The sequence below is a fragment of the Adelges cooleyi genome, unplaced genomic scaffold, assembly GCF_023614345.1.
Source record: "Adelges cooleyi isolate 19-005CV unplaced genomic scaffold, UGA_ACOO_1.1 ACOO_flye_CR_arks_rails_tigmint_CR_PRNA_9, whole genome shotgun sequence".
Lineage (NCBI taxonomy): Eukaryota > Metazoa > Arthropoda > Insecta > Hemiptera > Adelgidae > Adelges > Adelges cooleyi.
Window position 1 is genome coordinate 16441124 of NW_026096579.1, and position 20827 is coordinate 16461950.

General features: G+C 30.6%; 1 protein-coding gene across 2 annotated transcripts in view; it reads right to left on the reverse strand.

The window, feature by feature from the left end:
• The window catches only part of LOC126846973 (dystrophin-like), a 40527-nt gene that overhangs the window by 5931 nt on the left and 13769 nt on the right, over positions 1–20827 (reverse strand). For both annotated transcript variants that reach the window (XM_050586889.1, XM_050586890.1), the window contains exons 40-56: positions 20281–20454; positions 20038–20166; positions 19619–19769; positions 19441–19548; positions 19149–19325; positions 18976–19083; positions 18793–18892; positions 15720–15853; positions 15562–15660; positions 14666–14771; positions 14392–14603; positions 13571–13725; positions 13317–13500; positions 3030–3202; positions 2155–2299; positions 1960–2083; positions 129–292 (exon numbers count right to left, since the gene is read on the reverse strand). In XM_050586889.1, the coding sequence (XP_050442846.1) occupies positions 129–292; positions 1960–2083; positions 2155–2299; positions 3030–3202; positions 13317–13500; positions 13571–13725; positions 14392–14603; positions 14666–14771; positions 15562–15660; positions 15720–15853; positions 18793–18892; positions 18976–19083; positions 19149–19325; positions 19441–19548; positions 19619–19769; positions 20038–20166; positions 20281–20454 (2443 nt within the window). The remainder of the gene's footprint in view (positions 1–128; positions 293–1959; positions 2084–2154; positions 2300–3029; positions 3203–13316; positions 13501–13570; positions 13726–14391; positions 14604–14665; positions 14772–15561; positions 15661–15719; positions 15854–18792; positions 18893–18975; positions 19084–19148; positions 19326–19440; positions 19549–19618; positions 19770–20037; positions 20167–20280; positions 20455–20827) is intronic.

Below are 20827 nucleotides of genomic sequence, written 5' to 3' on the forward strand. Positions count from 1 at the left end.
GCCATGTTACAAAAATTGAACCAGATACCTCCAACTTCTAGTACTAATTTCAACGACAAGACGTATTGATCCCCTTTATATTTATTAACTTAACATACCAATTACATTATATGAATTCGAAGTTTTACCGTTAATGTGTCATCCAAGTTGCGTTGCCATTGGTCTGACCGGTGGAGTAATGAGTTCCATTGGTCAGCTACCCGAGTCACTTCACGTTTCAGACTGATGGTCAAGTCACGAGCTTGTTCTTCAGCACTACGATACCCTCTAGAGTCACCAGCATTATTTATTTCTGTTGAAAACCCAATTTTTATATTAATTATTAAATAATTGTTCGATACATCGGTAAATTTTATATCTACATAGAAATAAAGTAAATAGGTTTATTAGAACAGTGCAAAACACGCTATACACTCAACTCCTACACAGGGGGTAAAATTAGAACATAAAAAAAAAAGGAAATACTTAAATACATAAAAATAAATGGCTATCTAAAAATGAAAATCTTTTTATTCCGGAGATTCTATTACGAGCAAACAATTTTCTTTTAATAAAGTCGTAAGAACATTGATTTTAAAATAATATAAAGATGCGACCAGTTTTTGTGGGATTCCCACCCTCAATAGGGGTACCCAGACATAGTTAATAGAAGGGCAGATAGTAAAATCCCCTTTTCGGCAAGAATTTCGCATAAAATCGATGATCGTTTTTGTGAACATCACGGCTTATATGTGTATTCTAAAATCGTTGGCAAAATTAATGTCCGATACCAGAAAAACATATTTTTCTAAAAATATATAACAAGACTGTTTAAAATTTATATCATCATATATTATGTAGGTGTATAATATATTGGGGTGGTCGTTATTTTTGATGTCATGCTGCATCCCTGCAAATAGGTTCCAAACGAGTAATAAAAAAAACTGTTCATTTTTTTAAAGTCTTTTATTTAAATCCCTTCGTCCACCTACTGATTGAGCCAACATTTTTTCTCAGTATATTACAAAACACACATATTTTATAAAATTATTATTATTACAAAAATAATTTCAAACCTTGTAAAGGTATGATAATTTTACAGTCTAGGAAAACGTAACATAGGCGTACTTCATTTATGCTTGATTATAACTTAATTCCGGAAAAGCCTGTACAGAGGGGTCGGACAAAGGTTTATATAAAAGCAAAATAATATTCCGTTAATGTCTATTGATAAAACCAATGTTTATGAGCAGAGCGAGGTGCGATAATTTTGCAGTTTTTTTATCTCTTTAATAGGCAACCGCACTTACTTCATTGTTATTATGGTTTTTTTTATATGCCAGCTAGATTATTACACTCGACATTCGTATTCTCAGTTTTCTTAGGTCTTGATATTATCGATGGTTAAACAAGTCAACAAGTTAAGCGAGTCAACCGAACTTTTTAACATATTTTTTAGGAAGACACTAACATAAAAAATACACCCCCCAAAAGTGAAGGGAATATCCCACGTATTAATTATTTAATGTTTAGAAGAGAAATACTAAAATAATTATGATTATGGGGTTTTAGTGTAGAGATAAAAGAGTGAATGTACACGTGAAAAGGGAGTTTATAATTAGAAGCTAACGGACAAAAGAGAGAAGACGTTTACTAACTAAGTGAAAGAAACTGTGAACCAACTGTCTTTAGAAAAATAAATGTTTAATGTAAATCAGTCTCGGTTACTGATATTATAATTATATTACTTATTTTATAAAGTATCTGTATGCATTTTTCAAACTGAATACACCGTTCTAGGATAAAATGATGAGTATTTAGACAAGCGTAAGTGGTAAAATATAAAACAATTGTAATTAAAAACTTATTGAAAACCAAATGCAATACAAATATGTTCTTAATGATAGCATCATTTATAGTGTGACTAATGAGTTTAGAAAATATTGTTTTTAGATTTCAAATATTGTTTTTAAATCTTACCTTCATTTTTTACACATGCCGCAATTTGGGATTCTATATTTATGTATTGGCGTCCACTGCGTAGGTTAGAATCAATAACTGGTCTCTTCTCTTCCAGTTGCCTGCGGAAGCCTTTATGGTCATCCTAGAGCGGATTCAAAGTATTTTTGTTTTAGAAAATTTTAGCTGTGCAAAATTAACTACTTGAGTATATACCTGTTGTTTTTGTAATGCAGACAAATCGTTGCCCAAAGGTCCAAAACTCGATATTTCCGTGTCCTTTTTAATTATCCACTCGACTAATTCTCTTAAGGATAACAAAAGTGCATTCCAATGCTCTGTGTTGTTTTCTAATCGGTTTCTAAAACAACAGCATACATGCTATGTAGTTACATTAATATATATAATATAGTTCACGTTTGACGTTAAAGAATATTATCTGAGTAGACGTTTTATTTCTATTGGACGTACTTTCATAATATTTTGTAGATAATACAAGGAATAGGACGTTACTTCTAATTTATACTATATTTTAGAACATATTGTAGGTATAAAAAATTAGAATTATAAAATCGACATAATATTATTAAATTATTATAAGTAACCCTCTCTTTTTTTTTTTAGTAGTTAAAAACGGATAACAAAAAGCAATTGCGAGTGTTGATAATTTTATGAGCCAACTTTGTGCCCATGACGCGGATAAATCATTCAAAAGGTCATGCTCGTGCCACGTAACGTATTAAAAGGGGAAAACTAAATATGATCCTAGTCCGACGGGATTGCTTCAATATCGTATGTTTGGTGCGATATGAGTTACTTGGGAATTATAAATTACAATCATATAATATATAAATGAGAGCTTACAGGGTGTACACGTCTCGAGGGACGGTTGTGAACTGACGCGTTCCAATTACACCCGTTCTCCCGAATAAAAAAATAAAAAAAAATAAACCGGAGTAACAATAATACGGTCAAAAAAATACCGTGATATCCAATCACAAGGTATTATTGAAATGGAAATAAAATAAAATATGTGTAAGTATCCTATTTAAATATTAAATACAATTTAAACGGCACACGACATGTCCTACCTTATGGACACTGAACGGTTCTTTAATTGGTTCCAACGCTGATTCATTTCTTCCAGTCGTCTCTGTAGCATCACAGCGTCTTCTTGAGATGAAAGACTTCCTAAAAGTTTTCTTCCTCCGCTATCTAGAGAATTCAACGAATGGCTTTTAGTATCCATCTCTTGTTGTAGTTCCTATAGAATAAACAAACAAACAAAATCATAAGTTATCAAATAATAAACTATAATAAGGTATATTTGTAATATGTAGCTTAATACTACTGTAATATACAGTAACAGTCAATCAAATGTTTGATACTTTAATGTGGTCACGGCTGATGAAGTTATATTTTATTTCAGTTTTGTTTTAAGGTTTACATACTTTTTCAAATTGTAAAAACTCGGCTAACAAATCGTAGTTTAGCTGTATGAATCTAGCATCCATTTTCCTAAGTTATAAATGTCGATAAGTATACAATAATATGTAGGTTAATTTAGAGAGTACCTGTTTATCTAGACAACCTCAGTCACCTACAGGCTACAACTGTATATAAAATGTCGGAGTAGAATGAAATACAAATGGAATACAACAAACATAACTGATAGAGCAAATAAGGTATACTTTAGATATTAATGTATAAAAATACAAAGAATAAAAATAGCTGGGTCTAAATTTGTCGAAAAAGATTGTGACCATATTATATAAGTATAAAATATCGTTTGACCATAATATTATGTCCATACAAAGAAATGTAAATATGATAAACCTGCGGTAATCGTTTCTTTAAGATAACCTACATAAGATACATACCTGCATTACAACTGTAGTATAATAAAAGCTAGCGCAGGATGGCTTTTTGAGTGTATTTTTTTGTTTTACAAATAAATAAGGAAAAATAACCTTAACAGGGAAACGTAACCTATTTGTATATTAATTTATTTTAGCCAATAACATATGTGATACAATTCCTTTAATTATTAGTTAAAACAAGAATAAATGGTTAGTTTTTTTGATTTTAGGGAAAAGCCTTATTTATTTTTCATCCCCTTAAATTCCAAAAGAATTTATTCAAGGTTTTTTTTACTTGCGTGAACTCAAAAAATATCAGCGAACTTTGTATTATGATTTATAAAAAAAAATTAGCTTGACTTTTTAAACGAGATAATAATACTCGAACAATGATTATAATGGGTGCAATATGAAAACTTAACGAGAGATATCAGCTGCCCGAGTCGGACAGAATAATATAGAAAAAACGCACATCTCTGTGTAAAACCACTACTTTCTTACCTCCACATCGAAGCCAGAAAGAAATCGGTTTGGTCCGCCATTTTTATTTCCGGCACGTGACCTCTATTATAAAGTACTTCGGAACTCGAAATATATGAAGGTACATGGACGTTATTTATAAAAAGGTACCATCAAGAAAAACCTACATTTGATATAGATAGGTCTGCTTGGTTTCATGAGAGAGGATATTGTTAAAAGAAATAATATCTGTTGAAATGAGAAGAATAATTTCAAGTTGGCCATAATAATTGTTGTCCAATAAAAATTTGTTTGAACGTTAGTGAGGAATAATTAAAATATAAATTAAGAACATTACAAGCTAGCAAACAATTTGGATGCGTACATGACCTTAATTTACGTTTTGATTAATTTAATCGTTTTCCCCTATCAAAACGAGTAGGACATATTGGAAGATATTTTGCTTGTGATCCTTGTTTTAAATTGGCGTTTTGACAAAATCAGTTGACAAGTAAGATTTATTTGTAAATGATAGATTATTCATTTTAAACAGAGGCTGTACAAGTGCAATTTACTAGTTACTAGTTAGGTTAGGTTAGGTTATAAGGTATTAACTTTGACATTATGAGTGGTACGACATGCTCTATATCCAAGTTATCACAGCGTAATCGAGTGATGGAAGCGCTTAATGCGTTTTCCTTAATAATTAACACGTTGTCATATTAAATTCGAACTCTGTTTACACCGTCGCCATTTCCCGAATCAGAATTACATTAATCTTATACCCGGGAACCTTGTGTTGAGTAATGGTGGTTTTGGAATCACGAGGTTGTTAAATGAACACTGCGATTCTATCTGACCAAGGAGCATTTTGCACCAACCCATGTTTCGATTTTAATAAGAAAATAATCATAATAAAATAATAGCTAGTAAATTAGAATAAATTAAAATTATTTCTAGAATTTTAATACAGATTATTAAAACGTCGTTGTTCCTTACTATCGTGTACTAACATGGGTGGTAACATCAATAGGGTTATATTGTTATGATGAAAATTTTAAATTTCCCCCTCGACGTCCGTGCGGGCGGCTCTCGAGACCAATCGAATCTAAAGTTTAATAATTTATTAAGTCGATCATGCGGATAATGCAAACTGGAAGCAGGTTGTAGGTATATAAATAATCGTAAGTACATGAACGCATAACACACTGAGTACAAGCTACATCCACCGTCGCAAAATAGGCATAATTAAATTTTAAGGCGTCGCCACCGCCATCAAGCGATTCTCTCTAGAGAGTCGTGTAAATAAATATATACATATAGTGTCGGCCCGGGTACAGCGTACATCAGTTGACAGCACTCAGCAGAAGACTACATAATACATTTTTTTTACCAAAATACTGTTTAAAAACTGCTCAGATTCTCCTACATCGGTAGAAGATATTGTTCTGCATTGTACATTTTCCCTAGGCAGTGAGTGTTTAGGCATTAGACAATATTATATTACATATACTATTTTACCAATAGCAATATATTAATAAAACAAATTAATATTATGCTCTTTTCAGACTCGTCCAACAATAATTATCATCATTGAAGCGTATTTTTGGATGAAATAATATAGTTTAATTTAGTATAGTTTACTTGTGTACACAAATAATTATAAAACATCAATTATAATCGAAGTGTCTTCTGTGTTTAAACATTACACAATTACCACCTTATGCATAGCAATAATAAACGTTGCATAATTGTACATAAATCAACGTGTAAACATACTGAATAAATATATTTGTTTTCATTAGGATTAAATTATAGCCACGTAAAATAAATAATGAACTGTAAAAACAATTGTGAGGCGCAGTTGTAAAATTAGGCGTCAAACTTTTTAGTAGATTTATAGGAATACATTCCTACACAATTCAAAATAATGAGGCGGGGGTTTAGGGGTTTAATTACTGGATCACAGTTGAGTCCATAATACCTAAATTACTGCACAAGTGAATAATGTTTAAAGTGTTAGCTGGAGTTCTAAATACAATGTAAAACTATCATTCTAAAAATAACACATTGTGGCGCCTTTAAATACCTATGACTTCTTATTCCAAAATTCTAGATACTGCGAAGGGTCGTAAAAAACTAGTCAGACACAAAACTTGTGATTTAGTGATCTAGAAGTTTAATCCTTATTTATAAGAATAAGGTCAATATATTATTAAAAATTAACTGTGTGCCAGTGTGCTCAGTTTTTTTTCTATATTATGTACTACAGCTTGGTTATAGACAGATGATACCATCCAGCGATATAGCATCTAAACAATAGACTCTCGATGGTTTTGCGTGCGTAAGGACCACTAGCTGGTTGCATTATAAAATAATAGGGGCTCAGATATAAATTTGTATAAAATTGTATTAATACCGGGAATTTTTTACAAGATTTTAGAACAAGGGTAGGCGCGTAAAGTTTATAAGCAATCATATTGTGAAAACCAATTTATTATCTGTAATCGGAATTATATTTGTTTAGCAATATAGAGTACAAATTTTCTATACTCAAGTAAAATACATAATCAAATAGGTTTACATTTCGGATATTCAAGAACTATTGAAACACAAAGACACTATCGGTATACTAGTAAAAAAATCTATTTTATAAATAAAGCCTATGATTAACCAATAAGATAATAAGGCATATAATATGGTTATAGATTTGTATTTTAAAAAGAAAACATATTGAACGAATAAATAAAAAAAATCATTCGTATAGGTTGAGCGAAGATGCGCGTGTAAAACATAAACGGCATCTGCTCACAGCACATGTGCTAAATATATGTGTATCAGATAAATTATACTAAAATTCAAACGTCAACCTTTTTTTAATGAAACATTGTGATAAATCCAGTTTATACGAAGAGCAAAAAAACGTTTAAAAACAGAAGGATGCATAACAATGAGGTCAGAGACTTTAGTCAAGAGACCTCCTCTTTGGCATTGATTTAAAATAATCCAATGCTATGCATACCCGACAATTAAATAGAGGAACAACGCACAAAGTACAAGTGAATTTCAACTCAAAGGTATATCTCGTACGTGTTTATGGAATCGGACTCGGTTCACAATTATTTTGTATTACAGTTTACTAATTACTTCCAATTCTGTGTCGCTCTAAAATAATTTTAAGTCGATACAGAAACGCATCTCTTGTCCACATAGATATATCAATTATACAAGTATAATTGAAGTTTCATCAAAATGGGGGTTATGCATATTATACATAACATATTTTATTAAAAATTAATCGAATAAAATGTTAAAATAATCCAGGAAAAAAAAATTGGGTCAAGTACATATTCCAATTAGTGACTTCAGTATACAAACTAATTACTAAAGCCTCATTCATTAAATTTTTTATTTAAAAATAAGCTCTAGCCCAAAGTACATATAAAAACGTTTTGAAACTACCTACAATTATTTATGAAAATGGGAAATCTGTAATTTTGTTTTACAGATTTGTTCACTGCCTGCCTAATCAAATTTATCTTATCCATAAATTATTAACTAGATGATCGATATGTGCTGATAAAACAAAGCAGCTTAATAGTTAAAAATGTATAGGGTGGAAAAGTAGGCGAACAAAAACCTATTCTAAAACAAATACCTGTTTTCGGTTTCACATTGATGATAAACAGTTGTTTTTACATCAATCATAAAACCTGCGTTATCAATCACTTTTTCCGAAGGACACTATAATAAAAACGTTTTGTTAGATTTTCAAGGCAGAATGATTAGTTATTAATTATAGCCATTATCACAATAAATTTGACTGTCTAAAAGTTACATGTATAGGCAGGCATTAATGTGTTGAAACAAGTAATAATACAAATTAATTATTAGTTTTTTAAATAAAAAACAATTATATTAAATTATTATAAAATATAATTAGTATTTATTATAATAAATAAAAATTTAAAACTTACTGATAGCCGATACTGGGATCATAATCTATACCTATATAGATATGGTAGATAAAAATAGATAATTCAAGTCCTAAGATGGTTTGGTTACCTTCTATTAAAAAATAAAATCGAAGTTGGTAGAAAGACAACGTATTCCAATTTTGGCGAACATATTGAATAGGGATGAGTTTAAAATCCGGATTTATGAAAGATATCTGGATACTCAAATTCGTAATAACATAAATATTACTCATAATTTATTCTATGAGTAAAATTTTACTTTATTTAGCAAACGGAAAATTGATGATAAATTTATACCTACAATAAAAAATAATGTTGTGCCAGTCAGATAATTATATTACCCTTCTTCTTTCATAGTGCGGTAAAATATACAGGTAATATGTTAATGCACCAATAAATGGACTTTAAACTTACCCTCGTTGCTATTTATGGATTGTACAATTTTAAATCTTTTTTTTTACGATTTTATCCAAATGTCTGCTGTTATATAGAGTAAGATTATATTATTAGTTCTTATTCCCACAGATTTTATTTATAGGTATATTCATACGTTTTTATGAGAATGTGTTTTTAAATGGAAATACATTTTTAATTAATTGAATAGTTCTTAATGAACCAAAAATTGTTTAACTATATATTTTTTATAAGTATTAGTAATTATTTGTTTGGAGTAGTAATTAATCAAAAAGGATTACACTTAAGTCTTTTTTTTTTGGCGATGGAATACAGAGGACTTTAATTGTCAGTCAGTATAATGAATAATGAACATCGAGGACAAAGTTTTGTTATCTTTAAATAACGCTTTTCGAAGTTTAGAAAAACACAACTGAATATATTAGCTAAATATTTTATTATTTGTAGAAACGCGGTAGTCTATATGGAAGAGAAAATAGATTTTATATTCAATGTAATACACGTTCAACCATACACCGGCGTTTTTTTTACGACACGATTTCTCGAAGAAACGCGAAAAAGCTTTCAGAGGAAGCGGCCAAATGGAATGTATTATGTAAATTAACTTAACCATCATAGAACGCTATTCAAGTTTGACATTGTAACTGAGTCAAAGACTGCATGGGTAAACGTTTTTTTTTTTTTTTTTTTTTTTTTTTGGTTTGGAATTTGATCATTTATATTTTTAAAAGCTATCGACGGTGTTTAATGAACGAATGATACCTTGGCTAGTCTTTGTTGGGTGTCCAGTATGTCCAACATGAGAGCGATCTTATGATCGGTTACCCGATAACCGTTTCGATAGCATTCGATCAACTGGTGCAGTGCTAGGGCGGCCGCTTTTGTAGGTACCGTAGCCGATGGTGATTCGATGTCGATGGACGTGGAAGAGTAACTTGCCGAGTTAACGGTGGTGCCAGAAACGGGTAACGATAGCCTACGACGTCTCTGACACCGTGAACTGTTGGGCAACGATCTGTGCACCACCACCGGAGTGGCGACTAGTCGCGGCGATATCGTTTGCGGACCGACACTGTCGATGCTCATCTCACGGCTTAACCCGTTCGGCACGGTACACGACGAACTCATTCTCCATACACCGTCGCCGTCGGAGTCGTTGGTAAACTTAATGGAGTTAGGACGTCTTCGGCGGCTGCCAGTTCCTGAAGCCGGCCTCACAAGAAACACATCGGCCGTAGACCCGTCGCAAAAGCCACGACGGTATGCTTCTTGCATTCGTTTCTCGTCACCAATCGGTTGTTTGCGGACGGTCTTACCGCCGGAGACGATTAACCCATAGTCGGACACGGATTTGGCTAAGGCACTTGGAGGCGACGGTCGTTGGTGTGAATGCTCAGGCAGCCCTTCGGTCTGCCAATCTCCGAAGCCGCCGTCGTCTGTCGGCACCACCGACGATTTTTTTTTATTCGGCACGTCTGTGGTCGGGTAGCCGAAACGCAAAGCCATTGACCGGTACAACGAATTTTTTCGGATCAATTGCAGCGCCGATGTAATTTTCTGCTTGGTATTGCCGTAAGAAGGCGCAGACGGTTCGGACATGGTACCACGGGCACCGGGTCAAGGGTCAGAATAAAGGAAGTCAAACGGCGAACGTACGAATCGCAGGGAGCGCATTCATGCGACTGACGCGCGCGTCTCGTGTGGTTTACCGGTAGGCCCTATTGTCACGTGCGCGAGTGTGGACAGTGGGTGGTGCTAAACAATAACTTACTGTATCTCCTATGACAATGATAATTGGCGTCAGGGACATGGTTTTATTGGGTTTAGGACAAAAATAAGACATATTTATCAAGCAATTGCAGACTGCAGTAGATACAAGAGCTTCGATATGAAGTTGTAAAATTTTGGAGTTTAACATTTTAATTGGATTTGTTTTTTATGTCTAGACTACTCAACATAATTTTTTAACAACAGGGCTATTTTTTAAAGTAACAACTAGTAGATCAGAAATCGTACGTAGGGTACGAAAAGTTGAAAAAGTTAATCCCTTTCCTAACTAAACCGAAAAAAAAGTTCTCTCATTTATGATATTTTTCAACTTAAAGTAGTTTAATGAGATCCCAATTTGTAGTCCAAACCAATATGAAACATGAACCCTTGCCCACAGAAAGGGTTAAACTTTTACTACGACTATTAGTAAATTTTATACTTTTTACCATACATATGCTTTGAAGCGTTTTTTTAGAGTAAACGTTTCACTCTCTCTGTTATAATTCATAAAGGCCTGTGACCTTTCGCCACTCTATTATGTTTCGTTCGAAAGCATCCCTCAATAAGTCCCGACAACACTGTTGACTTTTTAAAAATAATTTTACTAACAGTAAGGGTCAGTAGCGTATTTATCATTTAATTTAAAAAAAAATTAGTAAAAGTAATTGACTAAAATAGTAGTACACAGACCGATGGGCCCTGCGTCCTCTCACTATTTTTACTAGATTTTATCCAAGTCTGAAGTCCTGATATAATAATAAATACCTATTGAGTTTCATTGTTAAACAACAAATACGTGTATTATATTTTTTTAATCAGACAACATTCTTATGTATGAAAACTTAATCATATCTAGTAAATAATCCAAGTAAAAGAAATGAACGCATATTGTATGTACAATAATTAATTAGACATAAAATAATAAAAAGAGAGACTGTCCGTTACTTTCAATTTACTTGTATTTGAATGTTTAGTGTTTAAACTTAGCACTTTAGATATCAATAGAAAATAATTGTTTGACTACTTCAAAAGTAGATTTATGCAAATAAAATGTATTCATTTTACCTTGAAAGCAATTGTGTTCAGGTTTGATAGACTGAGACCTGAGTTTTCTTATGGTTATTTTTCTCCTCGAATAGAAATGTCACCCACAGATAACATAAATAATTACTGAAGAAAACGGCAAACGTATACATAGAAGTATTATATGACAACGAAAAACTAACAATATTAGTGAACAAGATATAAATGTCAACTGCAGTGAAAAAAACTTTACCCAACCGTCCGAACCGATATCGTAGAGGTTGGCTGGGAGATTAAAGAGGCTGACACGAACATATCATAATAGCAGTAATCTGTATTATCAGTTTTATATCTATTAAAAAAACAGATGGCCAAACAAACAACAGCTTTTTGTCAAAGAAAAAAAAACATTATTATTATAGAAAAAACGTATTTAAAAAAGCTATTTGGAATTTCAATAGGAGAACAGTTCTATACTTAATTTAGTTAACAATATTTTCTTAGTTAGTAAATATCTTATTTAATAGGAAAAGTATTTACTGTGGATTCTCAAATATCAGTTCCACCATTTTCAGAAAAGTTTTTTTGTATAAAAAATATTCTGAAAACTGCAGCGTATACATTACACCTACATTTACATATTTTGAATTTGGTTACTAAAAAATTTCAAAAATGTAAGAGACCCAGTGACAAATTAATGAATACCTCATGTTGTAAATTTGTTTTGGCATTTTATATTTAATTTGTGATCACACATTTGCATGATAGGTTTGAACATAAAAATAATGACATGCAAGTTGCAACAGATTATTTACATAGTAAAGGTACATTATATAAAAATGACAGTGTACAGTAGGTAAACTTTCTGAAGGTTGGTTTTAAAGTTATAGTAGATAGTTATAGAAGTTATAGTAGATTATCTAAAAAAATAATTTAACCCTATCTGTGGTATTAAACAAATTACGTGAACTGAAATCATTTTCTACAAGCGGGTAGTAAAATAAACCTAAAATTTGAAACACAATCATTTTTATTTATCTTATAAATTGTAGAGGACAAGTAGCCAATTTGGTAAGGAGGTAGTGTGTTAACGTCACAGTCACTCTGTTAGCTGGCTACGTTTGCTAGACGGGAAACGACTAGTGAATAAGACATCGTCCCCTTCTCCATCAGAAAATATCCTCTCTAGGAGGGAGCAGGAGGCTGTTCCTTTTTTTTTAATGCAAGCTAACTTTTCATAACACACTATGCTACAACTAATGTTTTTTTTTTACTTATATTTTCGGTCTAGATCTCTCTAGTTAGGTTATGTAGAAGTAATCAATTTCACAAGATCTATTGTGCACTCAAGTGACTGGAACCTCGGCAGCAAAAGGGCAATCCTCTCGCCCTCCAGCCTAGTTTCTCAATACATTCTACATACAATTAATCTCAGCAATTTAAATGTTTAGGGATTAAATGACAATACCAGCCTGACAAAAAATATTTATAAATGTATAATATTATAATTTTAGAAGAGAGAATAGATTGAATGTCAAAATAAAATATTTTGAGAATTCAAGAAGTCAACAAAGAATTTTCTTAAGTTGATAACTGGGAACAGCCAAAGAATAAATGGCCGATATCACAAAAGTCAGAATTACTGTGTAGTGTGTATAGAGTCGAATCATTTAATAACAATTTGAAGAAATAAAATTAAAAAACAAAGGATTATTTTTTATAGAAAGATACCATGCATTGATCAGTTTTAATCATAATTAATTTATAGTTCTTCTTAAGATCAGTGCAAAAATCAGAACACAATTTAAAGGCAGTTCCTCTAGAATGAGACTTTTCCATTGCACAAGTAATATTAAATCAATAAGTTAAAACTTACCTTTAACTGATTCATAGCCGTAGTATTGTCTCGTTTGAGTGTACTGCATCTATCAAATTCTGCTTCGATTGCTTCCATAGATGATTCGGCTTCTGATAACCAGCCCAAAAAGTTGTCAAATGATTTGTCCAAATTTTGTAAGCAGTTTACTGCAGAATGTAATGTTTTGCCTCTATTAATGATGCTAAAACAAAAGTCATGTCAATGACTTATATCCTAAACAATATTCTAAATTATGGTTATATAAAACTTACTTTGTGTTCAAATTTTGGAATCTTTGATTGATTTGTTCAGTTGACTTTTTAATTTTAGAAGTGTCATCATTTTGGTAAACAGCAATCAGTCTTTGTGTAAGTTGACTAAATAAATCAACTTGATGCTTGTACTGATGCAACTCAACATGGAATGACTGAAATCATTTTTTTTTTGTTATATTTAAAATTGTATTAGTATTAAATATACATATATAGGACTTGGAACCAAAAAAAAACCAAAACAAAGTAATTCAAAAACATCCAAAACCTTAAAATAATTACTTAATTAATTAAGGTTAAAAAAACCTTAAAATAATTACTTAATTAATTAAGGTTAAAAAAACCTTAAAATAAATACTTAATTAATTAAGGTTTTAATACAAATTCATTTTTTTAATTAGTCTTATTAATTAAGACTTGTTGCAAAATTAATCAAAATATTTATTAATAAATTTGAATGTTTTTCATTTTAAATTAATAATAAAAGAGCTCTAGTGGTTTTTTGTTTTTATTACACATATTATAATTTAACGAAAAATAGTTTGTTGGCCATAATTCTGGCAATTAAAGCACAGAATAACCAACACCTATATTGAACAGTAACAACAGAATTAAAATAATGGTGCTCAACGATTTTAATAACCCGTAATTATCATCAACAAGGAAAAATTTGGTTCAATGCTATGATTAAATATTTTATGTAAGTCTACGTAAATTCTAAATAAGCATTAAAATTGTTATAACTAAATTTGTATAATAATTGAAACAAATTAAAAAAGAAAAATACTACACACGAAAAAACATCTGGCAATATTATTTACCTTTTGTTCTTTTTGTTGTGAATCTAGTATATCAGCAGTGTTGCCGACAATATTCATCTTTTGCAGTCTAGTTTCCATTTTAGTCAGCCAATTGTCAATTTCCAATTTTTTAGTATCATACCGCTGACTATCGCTCAACATTGCGTTCAGTTCAGTTTTGCGCTGCATTACTTTGTTATTGGTTTCATCCCAATGTTCTCGTAATTTTGTCACTACATCATAATTTAAAATACAAATATAATATATTTCGCAAACATAAATTTAGTTAACTTACCTTTTCCATGCAGCTGCTGTCGGTTTGAATCAGCTTTAAGATTTTCAGCCGTGTGCACAAGTTCATCCAATTGAGGTTTCTTTTGTTCCAATTCTCGTAAAACATTCTAAAAATTAATACATAAAACTAAAACATGTTTTGTTTATACTATAGAATAGTAATCATAACAAGTAATACAAGTAATTTTGATTATGTATTTTTATTGATAAAGTATTTAGTATATAATATTTAAGTGTAAATAGATAATAGTTTTTTCATTTCATTTTGTTACTCGTACATACGATTATCTGTATTTATTATAGAAATATTAAGGTATACATACAATATTTATTATTTTCAATATCACTTGTAGGCACTGAATTCAGTTCAGAGCTAATAGACCATTCTTATAAATTACACATAGTATATGGTTTATATAATGTAAGAAAAAAACTAAGACATTGATTGCCATAGTTACCATGAGTAAACACATATTTTCTCTTTTCCCAATTGGAGGCATACTGCTTTTTAAGACATTGTTAGTAGAACTAACCTAGTGGTAGGATGAATGATTACTGAACAAAAATGAATGGCAAGCATATTCATTATTCTTTGACCATCTATTTTAGTAAAAAATACATTTTTCATCTATTTTTTTTTATAGAAACATAGTTATATAATCTATAAATACATTTCAAATAAACAGGAAAACTTAATATTTTGTTTTTTGTATTGGTTAATGTGTTTATTGTTTTTATGATAATTTTTTTTAATGTTGTTTAATAAGATAAATAAATATGGTTTAAAAATAGTAGTTTATTTTTTATAATTATATATATTGTCAGCAAATACTCAAAAACTGCTCCATAATATGGATTTTTCATAAAATACTTAATAGAAGATTTAAACACACTTACTTTTTGTTTATCAATCAATTGGAGTATGTCGCCGACATCTCCAACAGTTACGGATTGTTGACGTAACATGTTTTCTTCCAAAGTCAACCAGTCAAAGATCTAAATTAAAAATATTAGTAAGTACTTCTACTTATAATAATTTATTTATAATCAGTTACTTGAAGTATAGATTTGTCAAAGCTAGCCAATAAATTAAGAAGTGCTTCTGAGCTAACCGGAGATAAGGATCGTACGGCGGAACGAGACTGTAGTTCAGTAACATTTTTTGTTATATTCCTCCAACTTTCTTCCCCTAAAAAATAAAGAAATTATTGTTCATTTTATAGGAAAGGAAGACATACAAATCATAAAATTAAAATATAAAAAATTGTATAAAGCAGAAAAAACCCATCCATGTTTATTTTTACAGCTACAATAATTAAAATTATTATTATGGCAATACCATATTAATATCATAATTTTACTAAAATACTTCTACAAATTTACATACTCTTGTAAAATTGTAACCTTTAGACTTTAGTATACTTTAAGTATCTTTTTTGAGTATCCAGATAATTAATCAACTCATTGTTAAGTTTATTGTATAATAAATAGAATAATATTAAAAAATAAATTAAAAATATGTTTGGATATCGGATACCGGATACTGCAGAATCTGGATTTTTCTCTTAGCCCTAATATCTTGTAATGTTATTTCATGTGTCCGGATAATAATAATATTGTTTAATAAGATAATAATAAGATTAATAATATTGTTAATAAGAGATCAAATAGGCATGTGTAAATGAGACGAACAGCTAAATAGAACGAAATGTAAAAATCATATTACACACACACGCTCAAGGTATATTTTACACTTTGAACGAGACAGATTTACTTACGACCGATGATAATATTCTGATTGCCATGAGTTCGGACGTGTGTGGGTATTTTGGCGTTTGCGAAAAATTAAATACAACAAGCGAGCGAGCATGAATGAAAAGCAAGCGTCGAACAAACAGAAAACCGTACGGCGACGTTGGCAGACGATTGGTGTGCGGGCGGGCAGCAAATAGCGGGAAAAGAAAATATTATGAAAAACGAGAAAAAAAAAAAACGTACACGTACAGTGATTATATTGTTGTAGTGGAGGTATCGAAGGCCGCGTGTTTAAACGCCCGGCGACCGGGGGTGCGCAAAACGAGGGAGGCAAGGCCTAAGGGGATTTCGTAAAGGATTTTGCCCGCCACCGCCGCGAGGATGGACCGGAACAAGTGGCGCGAGCGAGATGTACGACGGCGGCATTCATCGATTGATACACAAGTGGGCGGAGACATAGAGCTTTCAACCCTGTGTCTGCCTGCCCCCGCCGCGTTGTCTACGGCTTGCAGATCAGCACGACCGGCGACGTTACCGGTAAAGTACACACACACACATACACACATCCAAATTTATAAACATTCACACAAATAGCGTCTAGCGAGAGCACCACTTAATTCATAGGCGCAACTAGACTTACATACTTATAGGGGGTGCTAAAATGTTGTATACCTGACTAAACATGATTATAATCTTCAAACCATTACATATAAAATTAAATATTTATAAAACAAAAAATGTCAAACAGAGTATGTACATCATTAAAACTGCATGCGTACAAATCAAGGAGGATTTGGGGTTTGATTTTTGGGTGAGCTTAAGTCTCCCCAACACCCCCTTAGTTGCGCTTATGGCACTTATAAGGTGTATATATATACATATATATATACGCACGTGCGACGGTCTTCAACTTTTTGTGGCAATATCGACGATAGAGTATAAATTAAAAAAAAGTAGAAGGAAAAAAAGAAAGCATAACACAAACCTATACTTACGCGTGATAATATAATATGTTTCTATGATCTCTTGAAGATTTATGATCTTTAAGAGGTCGAAGAGAACCTAAAGTCTAAGACTTTATCCGCGTAACACGAAAAATGTGTTGTTTTAATAATCTACGTTTCTAACTACATCCTAACGATTTTTTCAGAAAAATCTGGCCGTCTTCGTTGCGTTTTAAATACGAGTTTAAGAGCTTGCAAAGAAAATACGGGTCTTAATATTTCACTATTTAAAACAATTGTTACAAAATACATTCGGCCTCCAACACTTTGTTAAGTCGTTGTGTTGACTAGAAAAAATACTAATTTGTATACTATACAATTATTGAGTACAAAACTCTGATTGAATTAAATGTATAAAATAACTAATTAATGCAAAGCATTTTCAAAATAGATTGTGTTTGCTATGAACTCACCCAACAAAACTGCCATGACTACCCCTCTTCCCTTCCTATATTTTTTAGAAAATACAAAACATAGGTAGTACATACACTTTATAATTACATAAAAGTTTAACTGCCAAAATCTATCTACATCATCATAACGTGGCGAATCTATAAATATTTCTCAGTGAAAGTTGCAAATTGATACAGATTAACTTAAATATGAATTTGTTTGCATAAATGCATGCAAACGCATAAGGTTTTGAGTTATATTTATAACTCAAGTATACACACCCTGTGCTATAATATTCTACAGCATACATCACTTATTCAAGTACATTTTTAATTAATTATCTATATGACTATAGATTCAGCAAGACCTTCTTTGGGATGATAATTGTTATTCTGATTATAAAGAGTTAAGGTTCACATAAAAATAAAGATTCAGTGCCTTAAAAATACTATTAACTTAAACAGTTAATATTAAAGATAATAGACTAATTTGGCAAATAAAAAAAATGTTATCATTAGGACAAGTCTTGTGTGAGACGCGGTGGCCTAGTAAGATAAAACAGCAGTCTTACGCCCAGTCACCTGTTAGACTATAGTTTAAGCAAGCATCTTCCTAAAGACAGAAATATTTGTCTTCCGCAAATTTAAAAACAATTTTATCATGCAAACAAAACGAATTATTTTTTCAAAGTTATAGTTGTTTAAGGAGAAGCTAAGGGGAAGTTTGTTTGCTGCCTAAGTGTTTTACATTTTTACTTCTTTAATAATAAACTGTACTATACAAATATTTATTGGTCCACATAACCTTGAAATAATTAATAAATATGACATATATTGTATAATAAAGATTTGATTGTATGAATATTTAATATTTATTTATCATCTATGACCTGTAGACCTGTGAGCTACCTAATACCACAATGTGGACGCTAAAATTATTTTCAAATTTTAGTTTTATAAAGTACTTTTAGTCTTACCTTTTTTAACTTCAACAGATGTCACTAACGGTTTTTTCATAATGTCTTCGTTAACACTCTTTAAGTAGACCCAGTTATCTCTAAGATTTTTAACAATATCCTAAACATATTTCAATTTTAGCATATAGTACTAAGTATGTTAATCAAGGATTTTAGAACACATTTCACAATAAATAAATTTACTTGTAGTTCTGTGGAAACTGGTTGACCAATTCCTTCGCATTGTTTTTCTATATTTGTAAAGTTTTCCAAAATATCCTTTACTTCAGCACTTCGCTCCATTAAAATTGACTAAAAAATAATTTTTTTACAATATTAAAAAAAAAAAGTTAAAAAAAATAAAGATAAATTATTACATATAAGTTTTCATTAGCATGCTTTCTCTCAGGAAACGGTTTTTGTTTTATGTCATCTGCTTCAATTTTTTTCAGGTATGCCCAAGAATTTAATTCTTTTAATTGAATTGTAAATTTGTTCAAAGCAGCTTGTTTACCATTAAGGCATATTAAATTTTCAGATAAATCATTTATCACCTGTTATGAGAAAAAAAATACATTATACAAACATAAATCTTAAACATTTTTCAGTGGTGATGTTATTTTTTTTTTCAGTTTAAGTACACACTATCACATAAATTATAAAATTTACCTGATCTAAAAGTGATTTTATTGATTCAAGGTCATTAGGTTGTTTTAACTTTTTCGACTTTATAGCGTTTAAATCCTTTTGACGTGCTATTAACTCAGTTTCTTTAGACTATATAAAAAGCAAAAATTTATTATTTGCAGTATATGATGTCAAAAAAAAAATTACTACACACAATTACCTTAAGTAAACATATTTTTGAGTTTAAAGAATCAACTTCTGACGGATTTGCTTGAGTAGTTTGTAAGACATTTAAAGTCTGGTCGATGGTAATCTTTGTTGCTGATACAACACTTGATAAATCAGACTTGGATTTTTCCATTTCATTTAACCTAAAAGAAAATATATAACTTTATTGAAATATAGGTTGGATAAGAAATGTACTATAATTTAATCTACTTGTTAACATCTACTCTGGCGAGTTCAGACAGAAAATAAATATACTGAAATATGTTATATACATATATTTATAAATAAAAAAATAAAAAACCTTTGAGAATTTGGTGCTTTGCCAACTGATTAAAAATAACATTTACACTCCAGTATACGACCCCCTGAATTAAATACAAAGCCATTTAAATTATTATAAAATAAAAATACCTCTCTCTTTGCACAGTTAACTTATTTAATACTGCTTGCCATCTTAATCTGAGGCTCTTAACTTCCGACTGAAATGTGTCCGAGTGAGACCATAATGTCCGCGAACAATTCAAAAAACTGATTACCGTTCTATTAAAATTATATAAAAATAAACATTACTATTTTTAAGTAATCATGTAAGTATGCAAAATAAATGAAATACAAGCATTTTAAAAGGTTTCTACTCTTTTAATAAGTAGTTACCTATGCCTAGCTGATACTCTTTTTTCCAAATCATGTTGTTTATTTTTTTTCCCTTGTAATGTCAGCGTTGAATCATTTTCAGCCATGTCAGATTCTATTTCTGCTAACCATTCTGAAAGTTCTTTGCCACTTCGTTGTAAATTACTTACTTCTGTTTGTATACTAGATATTTGCCTATAATAAAAAATATATGATATTCGATAACATTACACATACGCACAGTTATTTTAATAGTTAGTAGTTATTAAATACTTTTTTAAAAACAATTTAATTATTAATTTGTAAAAGAAAGGTAAGAAACGTGGTGATTGAAAGTAGATTTAGAGGCAATGCAAAATTTTCAAAAAAATGATTAATCAATATTTAGTTTTTATTAAAACTTTTAAACATAATTATAATGTATTACAAAATTGCAAATTTTGTTTTTCTAAAATTGGGTAATTCTATAGAATATGATGCAATATTTTGGACAACACTAATACTTGATTATTATTTCACTGATATGATATTTTCAACTTTTGGCACTTTTATTCAAATTTATAAAATA